The sequence below is a fragment of the Mustelus asterias genome, chromosome 5, assembly GCF_964213995.1.
Source record: "Mustelus asterias chromosome 5, sMusAst1.hap1.1, whole genome shotgun sequence".
NCBI lineage: Eukaryota > Metazoa > Chordata > Chondrichthyes > Carcharhiniformes > Triakidae > Mustelus > Mustelus asterias.
In genome coordinates, this window is record NC_135805.1 from 48,722,768 (window position 1) to 48,744,525 (window position 21,758).

Sequence of the window (21,758 nt, forward strand, 5' to 3'; positions counted from 1 at the left end):
CTGGGGTTTTTCACTCTGGGTTTTCGCCTCTCCCTGGAGATCACATGGTCGGGAATGGGGGGGTGGGGGTGAGTTAATAGGTTGTAATGAACAAAGCATCGTAGCTGTGAGGGACAGCTCGGTGGATAGGATATTGGTATGTAGATAGGCTGGAAAATTGGGTGGGGATCCTGGATTCAGGATTCAATCCTGGACCGGGGAGCGGTGCGGGCTTGGAGGGCGGAAGGGCCTGTTCCTGTGCTGTATTGTTCTTTGTTTGAAACTGTGATCTAAATAGGGAGGAAAATGTTATATGTTCATGATATTTCTAGTGTTTCTTCATTTGCAGCTCATTTGCAGTGGAACAGGGGCACTTTAAAAGACTGATCATGTGATGTCATCAGGATGTCACCGGCTATTTGCATGGACAAATGGGCAGTGTAATATAGCAGCCCGTAATGTTAACATCTCCCGAATGAAATTCTTTGTTTGCTGAGCCTCTGAGGCCTGCAGACTTAATTTTAAAACTACCACCTGTAGGATTACGGTACAAAACTGAAATATCATAAATAGACTTTAAAGAAATATTATTTTGAAAATATGTGAGTTTTGTTATCATAATGGAGAAATCTGAAACTCCACAAATATAAAATTAGTTTTCAGGGCTAATTAGGCTGTTGAGCAGTAGTTTTGAGGTGAAGGTAAATGCAGGTGCCAACAGCTGACCCGGAGGTTGGCAGCGATGCTGCTCGCTCTGGAAGTGGCCAGCTGTCAGACATCACACAGCTTCTGTCGTGGCATTCCACGATTCTGCCCTCCACACTTGCCAGTGACCTGAGTGCCTCCAGTGGAAGAGGCATTCAGAAGAGGGCGCTGCTGTGATGAGAGAGCCCCTCAGCAGGCCAGGTCCTTCAAAGCCTCGAGCACCCAGAGGATAGCCTTCATCTCAGGCAATGGGACAACATGCTCAGCAACCTACCCCTGGCTCAGCTGCAGATACAGGGCCAATCCTTGTCATTACAATCGTAAGCATTTTGGTAAGTTGTTTTAGTTGATGCCCTCCTTCCTCAGCCTTCTCCTACAGGGGACCAGTCACTCAATGTCTGGGAATGCCCCGTCACCTACAGAGAGACCTGTCCCTCAGTGTCTTGGATCACCCCCTCTCCTACAGAGACTTGTCCCTCAGTGTCTGGGAGCAGCACTTCTCTTACAGAAACCTGTCCCTCAGTGTCGGGGAGCACCCCCTTCTCTTACAGAAACCAGTCCCTCAGTGTCTGGGAGTACCCCCTCTCCTACAGAGACCTGTCCCTCAGTGTCTGGGAGTACCCCCTCCTACAGAGACTTGCCCCTCAGTGTCTGGGAGCACCTCCTCTTATAGAGTCATAGAATCATAGATGTTTACAGCATGGAAACAGGCCCTTCGGCCCAACTTGTCCATGCCGCCCTTTTTTATGCTAATCCCAGTGGCCTGCATTTGGCCCATATCCCTCTATACCCATCTTACCCATGTAACTGTCTAAGTGCTTTGTAAAAGACAAAATTGTACCCCTACTACTACTACCTCTGGCAGCTTGTTCCAGACACTCACCACTCTGTGTGAAAAAATTGCCTCTCTGGACATTTTGAATCTCTCCCCTCTCACCTTAAACCTATGCCCTCTAGTTTTAGATTCCCCTACCTTTGGGAAAAGATATTGACTATCTAGCTGAACTGTGCCCCTCATTATTTTATAGACCTCTATAAGATCACCCCTCAGCCATATACGCTTCAGAGAAAGAAGTCCCAGTCTATCCAGCCTCTCCTTACAACTCAAACCATCAAGGCCCGGTAGCATCCCAGTAAGTATTTTCTGCACTCTTTCCGGTTTAATAATAACTTTTCTATAATAGGGTGACCAGAACTGTACACAGTATTCCAAGTGTGGCCTTACCAATGTCTTGTACAACTTCAACAAGACATCCCAATTCCTGTATTCAATGTTCTGACCAATGAACCAAGCATGCTGAATGGCTTCAACACCACTCTGTCCACCTGTGACTCTACTTTCAAGGAATTATGAACATGTACCCCTAGATCTCTTTGTTCTGTAACTCTCCCCAATGCCCTATCATTAACTGAGTAAGTCCTGCCCTGGTTTGATCTACCAAAATGCATCACCTCACATTTAGAACATAGAAACATAGAAAACTAAAGCACAAAACAGGCCCTTCGGCCCCACAAGTTGTGCCGAGCAAATCCCTACCTTTTAGGCCTACCTATCACCCTCCATCCTATTAAGTCCCATGTACTCATCCAGGAGTCTCTTAAAAGACCCTATTGAGTTTGCCTCCACCACCACTGACAGCAGCCGATTCCACTCGCCCACCACCCTCTGTGTGAAAAACTTCCCCCCAACATTTCCCCTGTACCTACCCCCAGCACCTTAAACCTGTGTCCTCTCGTAGCAGCTTATCTAAATTAAACTCCATCTGCCATTCGTCAGCCCACTGGCCCAGCTGATCAAGATCCCATTGCAATCGGAGATAACTTCCTTCACTGTCCACTATGCCACCAATCTTGATGTCATCTGCAAACTTACTAACCATACCTCTTATATTCTCATCCAAATCATTAATATAAATGACAAATAACAGTGGACCCAGTCCTGATCCCTGAGGCACACTGCTGGTCACAGGCCTCCAGTTTGAAAAACAACCCTCTACAACCACCCTCTGGCTTCTGTCAAGAAGCCAATTTTGCATCCATTTAGATACCTCACCCTGGATCCTGTGAGATATAACCTTATACAACAACCTACCATGCGGTACCTTGTCAAAGACCTTGCTAAAGTCCATATAGACAACATCAACTGCACTGCCCTCATCTACCTTCTTGGTTATCCCTTCAAAAAACCCAATCAAATTTGTGAGACATGATTTTCCACTCACAAAGCCATGCTGACTGTCCCTAATCAGTCCTTGCGTCTCTAAATGCCTGTAGATCCTATCTCTCAAAATACCTTCCAACAACTTACCCACCACAGATGTGAGGCTCACTGGCCTGTAGTTCCCAGGCTTTTCCCTGCAGCCCTTTTTAAACAAAGGCACAACATTTGTCACCCTCCAATCTTCAGGCACCTCACCCATGACTATCGATGATTCAAATATCTCTGCTCGGGGACCCACAATTTTCCTCCCTAGCCTCCCACAGTGTCCTGGGATACTCTTTATCAGGTCCGGGGGATTTATCTACCTTGATGCGTTTTAAGACTTCCAGCACCTCCTTCTTTGTAATATGTACACTCCTCGGGACATCACTATTTATTTCCCCAAGTTCCCTAACATCCATGCTTTTCTCAACAGTAAATACTGATGAGAAATATTCATTTAGAATCTCATCCATCTCTTGTGGATTCGCACATAGATGACCTTGTTGATCCTTAAGAGGCCCCACACTCTCCCTAGTTACTCTTTTGTCCTTTATGTATTTTGTAGAAGCTCTCCTACTGAGACCTGTTCCTCAGTGCCTGGGAGAACCTCCTCTCCTACTGAGACTTGTCCCTCAGTGTCTGAAAACACTTCCTCTCCTACTGAGACCTGTCCCTCGGTGTCTGGGAGCACCTCCTTGCCTACTGAGATCTCTCCCTCAGTGTCTGGGAACATCCCCTCTCCTACTGAGACCTGTCCCTCAGTGTCTGGGAGCACCTCCTCGCCTACTGAGATCTCTCCCTCAATGTCTGGGAACACCCCCTCTCCTACAGAAACCTGGCCCTCAGTGTCTGGGAGCACCTCCTCTCCTACTGAGACCTGTCCCTCAATGTCTGGGATCACCCCTTCTCCTGCAGAGACCTGTCCCTCAGTGTCTGGGAGCGCCCCCTCTCCTACTGAGACCTGTCCCTCAATGTCTGGGATCACTTCCTCTCCTACAGAGACCTGTCCCTCAATGTCTGGGAGCGCCCCCTCTCCTACAGAGACCTGTCCCTCAGTGTCTGGGAGCGCCCCCTCTCCTACAGTTTAAATACAGTGCATAAGCTAAATAGACAGGAAAAGCATACTATCAATAAAGGAGTAGGCGGCTTCAGAGTGAACACATGATGAAGCTGATTTCTGCAGCGTGGGGCAGCAATCTCTTGTCCTATCTGCGGCCTGCTTTTGTTCTTTTTCTTCTCGAGCTAACCAAGGTGAAAAGAAGTTCTCTCTCTCTCCCAGCTTTCCTCTTTCTGAGGAAGGCTGGTGACCATGGGTCACTTTGAAAAACCTTTCATGTCCAAAATTATTTTCTCCTCCCAAGAGCCTGCTTTTAACCGTTTTCTCTGATAGTTGGTTTATGTATGGCTCATGAGATCCAAACTTATCAGCAATGTCTGTACTGGAGACATGTCCTTGGCAGAAATAACTGGCCTGTCCTATGTCTTTCAACCAGCAAACTTTCTTCATCAGATTTCTGCAACATTCAATGAATTCCTTGGGATTTTTTACGGTTATTTTACAGCAGTTTCTTATACAGACTGTATGATTTCTCCCACCGCTCTTGGCTTCGGGCTTTCAACATTCCATCTCCTGGGTGATTCTATGCCCTCTCACAATTCCTGCTCTTGCGTGTTTCTTTAAATTTGATTTGATTTATTATTGTCACATGTATTGGGATACAATGAAAAGTATTGTGTCTTGTACTATACAGACAAATAGAGTACATGGGGGAGAAGGAAAGGTGAGGGTGCAGAATATAGTGTTACAGTCATAGCTAGGGTGCAGGGAAAGATCAGCTTAATATATGATAGGTCCATTCAAAAGTCTGATGGCAGCAGGAAAGATGCTATTCTTGAGTCAGTTGGTACATGATTTCAGACTTCTATATTTTTTCCTGATGGAGGAAGGTGGAAGAGAGTGTGTCCGGGATGCATGGGGTCTTTAATTATGCTGGCTGTTTTTCTGAGGCATTGGGAAGTGTCAAGGCGGAATTAATGGATGGGAGGCTGGTTTGATTAGATTTAATTTGATTTATTATTGCCACATGTATTGGGATACAGTGAAAAGTATTGTTTCTCGCATGCTACACAGACAAAGCATACCGTTCATAGAGAGGGAAATGAGAGAGTGCAGAATATAGTGTTAAGGTCATAGCTATGGATTAAAGAGAGATCAACTTAATGCAAGGTAGGTCCATTCAAAAAGTCTGATGGCAGCAGGGAAGAAGCTGTTCTTGAGTCAATTGGTATGTGACCTTAGACTTTTGGATCTTTTTCCCGACGGGAGAAGATGGAAGGAAAAATGTCTGGGCTCCGTGGGGTCCTTAATTATGCTGGCTGCTTTGCCAAGGCATTGGGAAATATAGACAGAGTCAATGGATGGGAGGCTGGTTTGCGTGATGGATTGGGCTACATTCATGACCTTTTGTAGTTTCTTGTTGTCTTGGACAGAGCAGAAGCCATGCCAAGCTGTGATACATCCAGAAAGAACGCTTTCTATGGTGCATTTGTAAACATTGGTGAGATTCATAATTTCCTTAGCCTCCTGAGAAAGTAAAGGTCAATGTAATATGCTATTAAAAACCCAGTTACACTTTATTTAGCAAACTGTGGCTTTTAAGGGTTTTAACAGCAAGACTATAAATGTAAAAGTGGATGGTCTCATCAGTTTAATGACTTCTACATGATTTCATTCTGATTGGACAGCACACCTTATGGAGGAACATAGAATTACTGAGAGCAAGTCTGGATGCTGCCTTTAACTTTCTCTGCACTGACTCTCAAAGGTGCTGCCAGTTGCAGAGGTGTAATGACAATGAATGTTGGCAGTTTCAACATCATTACTGCCATGAAACCCTAGCCATTCTTTCCGAATACAACCTGCACAATAAGGTTAATTAATATCATTAACCTGGAGAGTTCTCTTTTTTTATCACTAGCTGTTGCAGGGTAGAAAGAGAATGAAGTGAGAGATGTAATGTAATGCATAATGACACGAAGTATAATGATGCACTAATTCTCCAAACTATTATCCATGACTCAAGATGTTCAAGTTGTCTCGCAAAGTCCAGCCTATTGACTCAGGACAATTTCCAACCATTTGGTTGCTATGCGATTTGTTTGCCTGGCTGCACTGAATTATTATCTGCTCCCTCTACCCCTGTTCTTTTTTAATCCTAGAACATGTAGCCATCCATCTAAAGTCAGGTTCATGAAGTTGGACAAATAATTGAGCAGATTCCTATATCATGAAGTTCATGCAGCATTAAAACAACATTGGAACACAGGACTGTACGTGACCAGAAAGTCTCCACAATTTATATAGCTGGCCCCAAACACTAATACTGGCATAATGTGAAAATAATCTAAGAATCAAAAATATATATACAAATAAAATGTTGATGGGTGAATGATAACATTCTATTTGCCGTATACTCCATCCAGTACCAGCTGATGTCTAGATAAGCAATTGATCATGCTGAAATTGGTGTTGCCAGCAAATTTAGAATTGATCACTATTTATGTCACTTTGATCAGCCTTAAAAATGACCTGTTAGGTGATTAAAAACCACTTTACTAGCTATTTATATCTCTAACAACTACAATATTATTAAGTACTCTTCTATTCCAAACAACTTTGAGAGTATGGCACACTTTCAACTAGATAGGTAACAATAACATAATCCAGATGGAGACTTTCATTGCATTTTTTTCTTAGTTTCTCTTACATCCTTCGCTTACCCAGCCACTTTTCCCCAACTAAGACAGTGGATAGATATCCCACTATCAATTAAGTCTCCGGCTCAAAACAGATTCTCTGATATGGGGGGGGGGGGCGGAATTTGACGATCAGCCATGATCAAAATGAATGGTGGAGCAAGCTCAAAGGGCCGAATGGTCGAATGCTCCTGCTTCTATTTTCTATGTTTCTATTTTTTTCTATGTTTCTCTGCCATTTTTGAGCTGCGCAAAAATATTGCATTTTCCTCTCCATCCTGTGGGGTGCGCCAGTGCTTCCAATCGGTGCATTAGTCAGCTAAGACCAGGAACTCACCATGTAAAAATTCCACAAGTGAACCTTTATATTACCAACCTAATAGTTCTTCATATATCAATATTTCTATGCTGTTGGGCCTTGTGTTTATCTGACAATGTAGCCTTTTCCTCTTGTCTTATCTATTGGGCAAGTTAGAAAACATTACAGTCTGTTCCGATTAGAATGGGCTTTACCCTCCTGACTATGGACCTTATACCTTTGATGAGAGTTTAATGACACTGGACTAAAGTTAAAGTATTTCAATATGCTTCTGGCATTATAGTTTGTTTTAATGACATAAATTAAAATTTAAGATAAATGCTGTATCCGGACAACCCAGTGAAATTCCAGGCACATATCCAGCTGTAGAATTAGCTTGATCCCAAAATCCATGGGAACTTGTTTTCTATCTCTTTAATGACTATCCTCCTACAATGCAACGTTCTGCAGATTTGGAGCAGCCATGCAGCTGTGCTGGGAGAATGCTTCCAAGTTTATTTTCTCAGTGGTGGTCTGGCCAGGATGATGTAGATGCTTGCCACATCTCTGGATGATATATCGTGTGTGGCTCTTATAAAGGAAGTAAGTGGAGTTGAAGAATGTCTTGCAAGCTTGACTCTTACTGTACATAAACTGTCATTTCACTAAAATCTATGACCTGCTTTCCCAATGAAAAAGCTGATCAGCTAACGCATTTCTCTATCAAGCCTTTTTAAAATTTTGTAACTATTTAAAATGACATTGAATGTTACCATTCCCATTTGTTTAAGTTTATTTATTAGTGTCACAAGTAGGCTTACATTAACACTGCAATGAAGTTATTGTGAAAATCCCCTAGTCGCCACACTCCGGCACCTGCTCAGGGACTGAAGGATAATGTAGCATGGTCAATGCACCTAACCAGCACATCTTTCAGACTGCAGGAGGAAACCAGAGCACCTGGAGGAAAGCCACACAGACATGGGGAGAACATGCAGACTCCACACAGAGCATGCCCCAACCCAGGAATTGAACCAGGTCCCTGGCACTGTGAGGCAGCAATGCTAACCACTGTGCCACCATGCCGCCCATGCATAGTGAGCTTAAAAACTAATTAATAGGAAAGCATAATGAAGGGGAAGGATACAAACTGCTAACTTCCCAGACTCCTTCCCTCACATTCTGCATCTAAAATTTGAGAGTTAGCCAAAGGGCATCTGGTATGTTAGAATAAATGCAGTTAACTGCTGGCATGTGACAATCAGCGTGATACAATTGTTGCATAGGAAAATACAGAAAATAGAATTGCCAATTATCAGTTGGGAAAGGCTGTTCTCCCACACATGTATGCCATTTTGCAATTTGTGACTCCCTGCCTTTTTCCCCTCATCTTATCCATCAGAAATCCAATACATTAATTCACACGAAAATATTTGTTGTGATTACTGGGACAGTCTCATCACATACAGAATTAAACTGTGACAATAGGATCTGATGATCGGTTCGATTCAGATCACACATTGTCTGATTACAATACATCCAATGTTACTCATAGCTTTCAAATGTAAAAGCAATGTGCAAATAAATCTACTAGAAACTATCCAAAAGTGTGAATTCTCATTATGAATGTTTAACATATGTTGATGATAAATTTTGATGGTAATTTGTGATGTAGGATTCTAATTCAATTCCTTTAAAACTACACCAAGGACACTTTGAAAGTGTTCTGAAAAGTGTATCTACTCAACATTATTTTAATAGCAGATTTGTTCAGAATAGTGCAGAACTTATAAGGAGAAGGACTATAAGCCAGAAGGTTTGTTTTACTGAAAATACTTATTTCACAGAATAAACTTTAGGGATCTGGCTGAAAATTGATTTCTTGCTGTTATGGCTTCTACTAATTGTAAAGAAACAAAATGCTATTTAAAGATTAGGAGTTTGTTTTTGAAATAGTTGTGGTCATTTTAATATTGAAAATATTTTGTTTTGCTTTAAGCAAAGTCTACCCGATTTCAAAAAGATCAGTAGTTCACTTGCAAACTCAGTTTGAACTTGGGTCCTGTTGTATTAAGAAACTTATTATAAATTGTTGCAGTTATACACTTCTCGATTTGTTTATACTATAAGCTATTTTGGACAGGATGGCATCACTGAGCCCGACTTGTAATCTGTAACAGTGTTTATATAAATATACACAAATTTTATGGCTTTTAAATAAAAACATATTTGTTACTTGTGTATGAGCCAAAATGTCATCCCTATATATCTTTCACTAGCAACACAGCAGGTCACATATTCATCCATGGCATAAACCTCAATACAGATTCATAGCCAGTCACTAAAAGATTTGCTTGTGGCAGAATAGACAGGAATCTGTCTCCTTTTCCTTCTATCCCCTCTGAAAAACAATACTGTGCTTTGGCACTCGTGTGAGAAAGGACAAATGAGAATGAGGATTGACAGATTGGTGGCAAAACAAGAAATGATCCCATGCTGATCACCAGAATATAACCCAGAAATAAATCAGATTCATTCTTACACAATTATGTCCACCTTATGTATGGTCATTTTTATATATTTATTCTAAAGTTAGAATATTGAAAAAAGTAATTTAGTTAATTCACGCTGTTAAATGATTAAAATCATAAATTCCTCTTTGAGACCATACAGCAATTAAGATTGACACATTGAGAATAGACCACTAATAAATGGCAGAATAAAACATGTTGAGTTGGAGTGTAATTTCCCTGTCATTGGTCCACCAGAAGCATAAAGCTTGTCATAAGGGATTCTGTTATGCTGAGAATGACTGAATTAACTTGAGCTTTAATTTCCTTTTAAACTTAGATTCCAATTGTAGCCATGACAGGCAGGAAAATGTTGAGCAGAAGTTGCAAGGGAACACAACACAGAGGTTTGAAGAGTAAGACAAGCCTGGAAAGCTCCTGATGCATTCTGTCAAATGATAGTAGGAGTCTAAACTGTCAAATGATAATAGGAGCCTATGATATGAGCCTGGAAACAAATCATAAACTTATTTTACTGATGTGATGACCTGAAGTAAGTCGGCAAAGAAGGTTTATAACTAATGGGAATCATGGAAAGCTTCACGCACAACTGACATGCAAATACAATAGAAAGCGAATATTCCACTAACTGGATATTACTTGTCTGCAATAAAAGCAAAATACTGCAGATCCTGGAGATTTTAAATAAAAACAGAAAGTGTTGGGAAAATGCAGCAGGTCTGGCAGCATCTGTCGATAGAGAAATAGGGTTAACATTTTGAGTCCAATATGTTCCGAAGGAGTCATATTGGACTCGAAACATTTTGCGGGATTTTACGGCCTCGCTCGCCCCGAAACCGTGAAATCTCACCCGAGGTCAGCGGACCTTTCCATTTTCCCCCACCCCTCACCCGCTCCGATTCCCATGGTGGGCGGGGCGGTAAATTTCCAGCCATTAACTCCGTTTCTCTCTCCACAGATACTGCCAGACCTGCTGCGTTTTCCCAACACTTTCTGTTTTTATTATTTGCATGAAGCCTGTACACTTAAAATGGTGTTATAAGCACATTAGGTCATAACCCCAAACTGTTAGACACTTATTAGGATCAGATGGGTTGAAAATCACAATGGGTTATCTTCACCACGTTAACAGTGTTAAGACAACCAGCCTTTAGAAAATGAACTTTAAGGAAACCACACTTCTAAGTTGTATTTTGTGCGTCAGATTCGTGTTGTTGTAGTTTCACATGGATCAAGTTATTATTGCATTCTAGTGAGTAAATAATAATAGTGATAGGTGGGCACATGCAATGTTTCAACTTTGGTGTTTTTACATTTAAATAAATGCAAGGGATAAATTTCTTGATATTGTGTTGTAACATAGAAGACAAAAATCTGGTTATAATAAAACTGCATGCAATATTATCACATCCCATTTTTCTCATGCAGATTGTTTTTCAAACACCCTGTAATTCGCTTTATGAACATTCTGGTATGAATTTACCAAAAAAACAGGTACTAAAGTCCTTAAGGCTGTTTTTGGTTTTGCTGCATTGGACATGTCTGGAGGGAAGACCTTGTAAGCCTTTTCTAAAAGTGATGACTGCACAATGGGTCTCATTGCTACACATTTTTCATTATACTATGTTTACTCTTGGTTACACTGCAAGTTTTATCATCAGAGTAAATCCAAATTTCATACAATGTACCCTGATCAGAACTACTTTAATCCATTCTCGCTTTAACACAGATTAAATTGGGTGATTGGATTATAAAGATAAAGAAATGTAAGACTTGTTTTCATACAACACCTGATTATGCCACAGAGAAATGTCTTAAAGCACTTCACATCCAATCAATCATTTTGAAATACAGACCGTTGCTGTGTAAATAAATGTAGCAACCATTTTGGAAACAGAAATAGTTGCAATCAACAAGAATTATCCCAACAATTAAAAGGATGAGTATATTCTGTTGTACCTGAGATCAGTAAGTTCAGAATGTGATCTGCAGGCCTAATCAAATTGCTTGGCTGCCAATTGGAATCTTGCCACCTAGATTTGTAACTAAGATCTTGAAGAGCATTTGCAGGAGTGCCGTTTTATGAATCGTTATTAGAAAAGATTCTGCCTAAGTTTAAAAAGTACCCAGCAGATTGAATGGACCTCCAAGTTCTTTTTAAATGCAACTGGGCATCTTATATACTTAAACTGCACAGACATTGAATCCAAGGAGTGTGTGAGGACAAAGGACTGCAGGTCTTTAGCCATACAGTCGCTAAGAATTTGCCACAAGGTAGAAAGTGATTTGTAGCAAACAGAAGTGTCAATATAATGACACTTTATGTTCGAGAAATGCATGTGTTTTCTTTAGAGTGAAGATCGAGAGGGCACATGACACGGGTCATTAACATGTTGAAAGCTACAAATAATGCAGATATGGGTAGGTGATTTGTGAAACTGAATGAGTACAAGATTAACAGGCTTGAACGGAGCAGTGAAATAGGAGTAAATGTGGGAAACAGACTCACAGAAAAACAGTAATGCCGCATTGCTGAATATCTTTAAAAAGAACGAGATAAATAGCTGATTAAGAACAGTAAAACTGGCGGTACAGACATAGCTGCATAACTCTTGATCATCCCATTATAATCGACATATCCCTGAGAGAAACAGTTGCAGTGGACAAGCTCGCAAATGGTTAAAAGCAGCTTATGTGCCAGTTTTACAGAAAGTCACACTCCCACACCAAGCAGCAGCCCATCCCTTTTTAGGTCGAGAGGAATGCACAAATGATCAATGATCGGGGATATTGGACTCTATATAGTTGGCGAAATGAAAATGAAATCTGTGGAATATGACAGCTCAAGGTTTTTCCGATTCGTTTTTATGTCCTTACACACATAAATGAGATTGAGCAAACCACCACACGACGAGAACAAAAAGTCAATTACAAGCTTCAGAGAATTATGACTTCAAGAATAGCCCAAATAAAAACAGAGTTGGCTCTTAGGGAGGTTAGCAATGAGATAAATTATTTTGCTATATTGACTCTGCTAAACTGCCAACCAGTTATTGCAACTGTCTCTTTCCTGTACTTGGAACAGGAAAGCCAAGAGAACCTGAAATGTTGTTCCAGTAGCCCCATTGAGATAACAGAGGAAGCAATCAGCCACTTGATTGGCCGACTTAAATCGAGGTTATAACCAATCAAGAAACTACAAATTGAAAAGGGAGCGCTCCAGCTCAAACTCAGGATGGCACATTAAAATTTTAAACTCAAAATTAAGTTAAAAATATAGTATCAGTAAGTAATATTTTATAGATGTAATTTGGTAAATATCTTGGAACAAATGGAAAAGATGATACAAAAATGTGAAATGAAATTCCCCTAAAAGCTGAGCAATCCAGTTACTTCTGTTTCGGCTTCGTGGTGCTTTGAAACAATACTTGGCCAAGGAATGGAGATGCCGGCGTTGGACTGGGGTGGGCACAGTAAGAGGTCTCACAATCTGGTGTTGTGAGATTTTTTACTGTTGCCAAGGATAGTCTTGGAACCATCACTGTTAAAAGGTTGTGCGCCTTTCTGTCATCGAAAGTGAAAATTCAGCTCCAAGCAATATCATTGAGATGGCGCTTCACATACTTTCCACTCTCAGAAAGCTAAATTAAATTAAACCCTGAATACTTCGGATCCACCGCCATTAAATGGGTGCTGTGTTACGACGAAATGCCTGTTTTAAAGAGACAAATTTCGGGCTAATTGATGACTGATTATTTTGAACATTCTTGCAAATGCTAATTAATATATTGCAGGTTCAGCACCCAGTTGCCTATTAGGCACACTCTTGGTGGAACTGTACATATGGGCTCTTTGTATCTATTTCTACTGAAGGTGCGAAGTCTTCTGGCTGACTCGCAGCGGCAGCTTTCGAACTGGCCCCGATCCAAAGGAAGCTACTGGGGATCCAACTTCTCCATGGAAGTCATTGCCCTCCTGCCCCTCTCTCCTGCAGCGACTGGTGTTTTTCTGTCCAGCATCATTTCCCTTCCAATTCCACGCCCAGACCAAGTGGGACCCGTGATAAGATGCCGCCAAGCAAGTGCTCATTTTCTCTTGGGGACTCCAATACAGTCGAGTAGCAGAACGCTCACTCCTCTTTGATGGAGCATTCAGAGAATTTCCAGAATAAATGTTGTTTGGGTGTCGATGAATGTTGACAATGTGCCAAAGTGTCTCAGAAAGTCTCCGGAGGTGTTACAAAAGGCCTTTTCATTGTCCCAGCAGCAGTAATTATGAAATGGTGAATATTCGTTTAAATGGTGAGTATCTTTATAAGTAGCACTTGAAATCGACATCAGCGCCATGTTTACTCCTGAACAGCTACTCCACTGTTAGTTGCAGGCTTTAGCTGAAGCGCTGCCACCCGAATGCCTTTGAGCCAAGTGCTGTTGGACTTTAACCTGGTGTTGTGAGACTTCTTACTGTGCCCACCCCAGTTCAACACCGGCTTCTACACATCATGACAATTTCAGTGACAGGCCACACTTTGAACCATCCTCCGGGCGAGAAAACCTCGTGCATGTTTTAATTCCCTTACCAAACTGGCATCTTAAGCTAAATGCGGGATTAAACCGATGTTTCAACTTCACAGAATCCATAATCGTTACAGCGCAGAAGGAGGCCATTTGGCCCATCGTACCTGCACTAGCTCTCCAAAAGAGCATCATGACTTGGTGCCATTTCCCTGCCTTTTCCCCGGTACCCCTGTAATATTGTTTTATTATTCAAATAATCGCCTAATACCTTCTATGCCTCGATTGAACCTGCCTCCACCATACTTCCAGACAATGCATTCCAGACCAGAAGCACTCGTGTGTGAATAAGTATTTTTCTCATATCACATTCTGTGCCCTCTTATTGATGATCCTTTTACGAGTGGGAATAATTTCTTCCCATCTACTCTGTCATGATTTTGAACATCTCTATCCTCTTAGCTTTCTTCTCTTCAAGGAGAACAGTTTCAACCTCTCCAATCTGTCCTCATAACTGAAATTTCTCATCCTTGGAACGATTCTTGTAAACGTCTTTGCACTCTCTCCAATGCGTTTACATTCTTCCAATAGTATGGTGCCAGAACTGTACACAATATTCCTGCTGAGGTTAACTAGTGCCTCGTGAAAGTTCAGCATAACCTCCTTGCTTGTATTCTTTGCCCCTATTAATAAAACATACAGTAATTGGGCTTTATTAACTGCACTCTCCACCTGTCCTGCCACCTTCAATGATCCCTGCACATATATACCCAGGTCCCTCTGCTCCTGCATCCCATTTAATAATTTGACCCTTTATTTTATATTGTCTCTCCATGCTCTTTCAAATAAAATGCATCACCTCACACTTCTCCACATTGAAATTCATCTGCCACCTCTCTGCCCACTCCACCAACTTGTCTGTCCTTTTAAAGTTCTACACTGTCTACTTCACAGTTTACGATACTTGCCATGTTTGTGTCATCCATAACCTTTGGAATTATCCCCTGCACGCCAAGATCTAGACCATTAATATATATCAGGAAAAGCAATACCGACCCCTGGGGATCACTTCAAACCTTCCTCCTGCCCAAAAGATATCCATTGACCATTACTCTCTGCTTCCCATCATTCAGCCAATGTCTCCATGTTGCTACTGTCCCTTTTATTCCATGAGCTATAACTTCCTTCACAAGTCTGTTGTGTGTCACTATATCAAATGCCTTCTGCAAGCCCATGTACACCAACTGCATTACCCTCATCAACCCTCTTTGTTACCGCCTCAAAAAAACTCCAGCAAGTTAGTTAAACACAATTCGCCCATCAGAAATCCGTGCTGGCTCTTCCTAATCAACTCACATTTTTCCATGTGACTACTAGTTCTATCCTGACTAACTGATCTGGAAACTTGACCATTATTGATGTTAAACTGAATTTTTTGAACAAGGGCATAATCTTTGCAATTGAGATCCCACTTGAGTGCCTAAAGTGCCCGAATTATTCAACGAAAATCAACCCACTTGATGCCTTGCTGGTGGATAATCTCACACTGATTACATTCTCAGACATTGCCTACATAGCCATCGGGTGTGAATGGATGGGCATGGTGTGGGCAGGGGTCGGGGGGAGCTGGGTAGGAATCACCGTTGAACCCTGATCCTGTGCAATGGCAGTATCCTTATGCCTGGACCAACAGCCGGGCTCAGCCACTGAATAGCAATCTGAGCCATGTATTCCTCTCCCTAAACCCTCCTGCCAACCTGACTGAGATGAACGATCAGCACAGGCTGGCGAGTAACTCTGGGAGATCTCCCAACCTGCGTGGTTTGGCCAATTGCGGGATAGGAGAAATCTAATATACGAATTCTAACTTGTATGTGGCACCACGTATATTAGAATCAGAAATCAGATTAGGATAATATCATCTCGCCCAGAAACCAGTTAAGCCTGCTTTGCAGCTTGACAGAGAAGATAGTTGTTCTCTAGAACCTACTTCGTTACAGCTAGAATCACCTTCCCCTTCAAGCCTAGAGCTGCAAAGTGCCTTTTTTTGTTCGCGAAGCGATATTACACCTGAAAGGGTTTCTTTAGCTTATTTTTTTTTAAAATCAGTACTTCTTCTGTCGCACAGGGTCAGCAATCGTCTCTAAGCTCCAAGGATGCAGAGCTGGCGCAGATGTTTGTTTTCTTTGAGGCCGCGCTCAATAACATGAGATATCTCTTGCTTATCCGTTTAGTGGAAGAAATAAACAAATCATTCCCGTTGTCACTTGGTTGCGTCCATTGTCGAGGTTCAGGATCTGTTGGAAACAGACTATTACAGGTAATCAATCAGGGGACAAACATGTGAGTACACATACACATCCACATATGTCTGGCCTGACTCGAGAAAGACCAAAATACATACCCACACGGCTACAGACGTTTAAATATAAAGCAAACTTTTATTTACATGATGTGAAAAAGACCTGTGGTTAAAGAAAATATATATCTTTTATATGTTGCTTTCTTACACAGCAACTGACTGTCGAAGTCAGCTCTGAAATTCAACATATCTACATATCTTGCAGGACAACACTAAAGTTTGTCACAATTAGAAATGAACGCGTAAAAAAAATCCCTTTGGTACTTTGACCAGCAAAGTACTGGAACAATATGGACAAGATAGGAATGGAAGAACACTCTCTGGTGATGCAGCCCAGGCTGAGATGCAGACAGAGCTCCAGCCGTCTCTTCGCTCGATTTTGCCCTCTGCAGTTTCTCCTTTATTCCCCCGGGTTTGTTTCGGCCGGTTATTTTCCTCTCAGTCACGACGCTGTAGTCCCACACAAACGGCCCGTGTTAACAACCTCCTTGAGCTCGTTCTCAGGCTTCCCCGCCACCATAAACGGCCACGTCTGAAATTTAAAACAAAAGGGAAGACATGTGGGGAATAATTCTTGTTGACTGAAACCTGGTGCTGCCTGTGTTTCCCGCATCACGGTTTATTATCTCCATAGTGCAAACGAATGCGTTCAAATGAAACAGAACTAAAGAGAACAAATGCCCCATCTAAGCCTAACCCAAACTGCCCAAGGAAACATTCCTCATGCACCTTTACCAGAATGTAGAGGTGAAACCTCCCACAATGGAAACCAGTCATCACTTTGTACTGATCATTCGGTAAATGGCTGGGTGAAACTGGACGAGAACCTATTGACACTATAAGCACAGTCTAATAAGATAATTAGGTTGAAATGTGAGCGGTTGTGCATGTTCTCAGGTGCCCCCGAATCGCTACCATGCTTTAGATAACGGAAAATGCAGTTTAAGTATTTCTCCTGAGCTTTCATACTTATATATTTAGATATGCCATGGGTGACCTAGTCATAAAAAGGTTTAAATTTGTATTTCCGATTGCAAGTGTTTCAGCAGACAACAAATCCACCCCAGTTATCAAAACAGGTCGCTTTTAGACTGTATGCTACTCCTGTGTTTTTACCACAGATCCTGCACAAAGAACCGATTTAATCGATCTTGTTCGATGTTACACCTAGTCCGATTTAAACACTTCGACAGTGTGAACCGACATCAAGTATTTCGTAAACTAAACCACCAATTTTCGCACAAAATTTGCTAAAATATTTCGGATGAAAAATCTGTTTAAAAGGTCAGAGTGGTGGGGGCGGGGTGGGGGGTGGATTGTGTCGACTACAAATCAGCACAGTTACACCATGTTCCACCTTTATCGTTGAACGGTGTGTAACATCCATTTTTAAAAAATAATAATTCACTGAGGTCAGCAATCAGGAAAAAATACCACTTTGTTATTACTTTTTTAAAAAATATGCACAAAATTTGGGAACTATTATACATTATGATATTTAGAGGGATTTCTTAAATTCCCCGGCGTTGAGAAATGCTAGTTCCCATTTGCCTCAATTAACGGGAAAGTGTTCAAATTAATTTTTCTTCCGGGAGATTTTAGTTCTGAAGATGATTTGAACTTTGCAGCAATCTTGCCATTTTAACCGAGGAACTGCAGATCCGCATTTCCCCAAAACGGGGGAGGAATTTTTAAAGTCCACACTCTTGTCATCTGCTTAGTTTTAGTTGGAAATCTCCCAGGGGATCAACGTGTTCCGAATTATAACTGGAAAAGGTGACTTCAGAAAATGAGACAAACGGGGACAATGAGGCTATGGCTGAGTATCAAACAGATCTAGTGTGACCCCACGACTCAAGCACTCACTGAAGTTCCACAATATCTGCACTCAGATTTCTTTTTCGCAAACGTCCCATCGATTTTGTCTCAATGCGGCAGTGAGCCAGCGGAACATTGTGCAGAGAGGAAAACACGAATGGACATTATTGTTTAAAACATGACACAAAAAAATAAAGCAGTTCCGCCTCAGAACGTGGCAGAGTTAAAAAAACTCTTAACATGCATTCCCTCCGTTTAAAATGTAACATCTTTCTTTAACCCGATTGATGTGTAACTGGCTATTCCAAATTCAAAGTAATGTGGACTATTTTTATGCGGGGCTGTTGTCAAGTGCACTGTATCTTACTGGAGTTTATACTGCACAAATATTTTGGTTATAGCCCAGGCTGGCTCACCATTCATCCTGTCAACATCTTTTACATTTAATTGAAATTTGCATACAATATTTCTGCAACATACTAATAACTTTACATTTCAGTAATTGTCGTTTGATTTGCTTCGTGCTTCTGCGCAGTTTGGGGTATGTTTTATTTTGATTTTTAAAAGTTCATTCACTAAACTGTCACTGCTTCGTACATTGAGCATTATAAGCCTCTCGCTGCTCATGTTAAACTTCTGGTAATTGTGCTCAGAGAGATTATTTCTTCCTGACCACCAAGAATTACAACAATCTCTAACTCCTAAATGGAAGCGGGCTTTCTGGTTCTGTTAAGCAGCATTATTGCTGCCTCTGAATTTCCTAATCAAAGCCACGGCCCTTGTTTGCTTGGGGTTGGGTTTTCTAAATGCAAAACCGCAGAATGGTCTGAAATGTACAATGATTGATTTATTGGGACAAAGCTCGACTAATTGATTAATGTGCATCCACCTATATACACAATTACACAAACCGATTCACATTGTCACACACACACACACGTATAGAGAGAGAGCCACACACACATTCAAATAGATACATACAAATAACTTCACAGACCCACATGCGTACATGCATAGGTCAACAGACACAAATGCACGCATTGCTACTCCCGAACATGCTTACTTACACTTACATACAAACACACACAGCTTTTTAAAACTCCCATTTAAAAAAAACTGTTTTGCCAGAAGATGGACTCCTACCAGGTTGACTGGGTGGATGTAGCCATTCTCATACTTGTCATTGGCTAGGATCTGTCTCAGGTGAGCAATGTAGCTGGATGCCAGCCGGAGGGTATCGAGCTTGGAGAGTTTTGTGTCTGGTGGCACCCAGGGTAAAGTGGTTTTGAGCCTGGAGAAGGCTTTACTGAGCACCCTCATCCTGGCCCTCTCCCTGGCATTCGCTGCGTTTCGCTGGATCTGTTTCCCTTCCTGGGTCACTCCACTCAGGGGAGACTTCTTGGAGGCCGCCTTGCGGCTCTTTCCCGAAGCCCCCCTGCCCTTCTTTGGAGACTCGTGTTCGCAGTTGGAGCTGTCTTCGTTGCTGTCGTTGGAGGTGCAGAAATCCTTGGCAGCTTTTCTCTTTATCCCATCGCATTCCTCCTCTGTTCCCAGCACTTCCATTTCCTGGAGATCTTCTGCATCGCTGACGGACCCAGTGGACATGGTATCGCCACCGATCTAGCTGCAAACCGACTTGGAATGATGGAAAAGACACCGAAACAAGTGAGGAATGTGCAGCTTTTCGGCCGGAGTGAATTCCTCGACTCAATTTGATTGAAGACTGCGAGCTGATTGAGACACCCGGAATTTATGTCGCTAGTTTGGAGGCGTGACCGAGCAGTTTGGGAGGAGGGACAAGTAGATTTGAACAGACGCTCTAACCGCGCAATCCTTTCTCCTAAGTATATATTTTCAGTAACGGGCAAAGAAACTCAGCTGAGTGAGCTTAGTCTACAACACCAACCTTAAAAACATTCAACAGCCTAATCTGTACAATGTGACATTTATGTGTTCAGAGGTTTTCGGTGAAGTTCAGATTTTTTGAAAGGGAAAAAAACCTATTTTAAAGTTTTACAGGCAATTCTAATAGATTATATATTCCTGAAAAAGGATGATTTTCTTTAAAAAAGACGAATAGATTTGTAATAATTCGTCTGTTGCCGCAGCGCTGCCATTCACCTCCTCTGGTGTGATGGGAAATAGAGGATAGTGTGTAGCTTCCGCCGCCAATTAGTCAAGGCCGGCCTCAGTCAAAGGATTTAGTATCAATTAACCTGTTTATACCCTTTACTCTGCACTAAGCATTCTTGTTTCTATAGTTTACTCTGCACCAAGCATTCCTGTTTCTATAGTTTACTCAGCACCAAGCATTCCTGTTTCTGTAGTTTACTCTACACCAAGCATTCCTGTTTCTATAGTTTACTCTGCACCAAGCATTCCTGTTTCTATAGTTTACTCTGCACCAAGCATTCCTGTTTCTGTAGTTTACTCTACACCAAGCATTCCTGTTTCTATAGTTTACTCAGCACCAAGCATTCCTGTTTCTATAGTTTACTCTGCACCAAGCATTCCTGTTTCTATAGTTTACTCAGCACCAAGCATTCCTGTTTCTATAGTTTACTCAGCACCAAGCATTCCTGTTTCTATAGTTTACTCAGCACCAAGCATTCCTGTTTCTATAGTTTACCCTGCACCAAGTATTCCTGTTTCTATAGTTTACTCTACACCAAGCATTCCTGTTTCTATAGTTTACTCTGTACCAAGCATTCCTGTTTCTATAGTTTACTCAGCACCAAACATTCCTGTTTCTATAGTTTACCCTGCACCAAGCATTCCTGTTTCTATAGTTTACCCTGCACCAAGCATTCCTGTTTCTATAGTTTACTCAGCACCAAGCATTCCTGTTTCTATAGTTTACTCTGTACCAAGTATTCCTGTTTCTATAGTTTACCCTGCACCAAGCATTCCTGTTTCTATAGTTTACTCTGTACCAAGCATTCCTGTTTCTATAGTTTACTCTGTACCAAGTATTCCTGTTTCTATAGTTTACTCTGCACCAAGCATTCCTGTTTCTATAGTTTACCCTGCACCAAGCATTCCTGTTTCTATAGTTTACTCAGCACCAAGCATTCCTGTTTCTATAGTTTACTCAGCACCAAGCATTCCTGTTTCTATAGTTTACTCTGCACCAAGCATTCCTGTTTCTATAGTTTACTCAGCACCAAGCATTCCTGTTTCTATAGTTTACTCTGCACCAAGCATTCCTGTTTCTATAGTTTACTCTGCACCAAGCATTCCTGTTTCTATAGTTTACTCTGCACCAAGCATTCCTGTTTCTATAGTTTACTCTGCACCAAGCATTCCTGTTTCTATAGTTTACTCTGTACCAAGCATTCCTGTTTCTATAGTTTACTCTGCACCAAGCATTCCTGTTTCTATAGTTTACTCTGTACCAAGCATTCCTGTTTCTATAGTTTACTCTGTACCAAGCATTCCTGTTTCTATAGTTTACTCTGCACCAAGCATTCCTGTTTCTATAGTTTACTCTGTACCAAGCATTCCTGTTTCTATAGTTTACTCTACACCAAGTATTCCTGTTTCTATAGTTTACTCTGCACCAAGCATTCCTGTTTCTATAGTTTACTCTGCA

The 21,758-nt window shown here is 41.5% G+C and overlaps 1 protein-coding gene across 1 annotated transcript; it reads right to left on the reverse strand.

The window, feature by feature from the left end:
- Positions 1-16,439: 16,439 nt before the first annotated feature.
- On the reverse strand, positions 16,440-19,878 carry tcf21 (transcription factor 21). The gene is made up of 2 exons (XM_078213661.1): positions 19,310-19,878; positions 16,440-16,880 (listed from the first exon to the last, which is right to left on the reverse strand). The coding sequence occupies exons 1-2, from the start codon at positions 19,769-19,771 to the stop codon at positions 16,791-16,793; spliced, it is 552 nt and encodes a 183-aa protein (XP_078069787.1). The 5' UTR covers positions 19,772-19,878; the 3' UTR covers positions 16,440-16,790.
- Between the last annotated feature and the right edge of the window lie 1,880 nt (positions 19,879-21,758).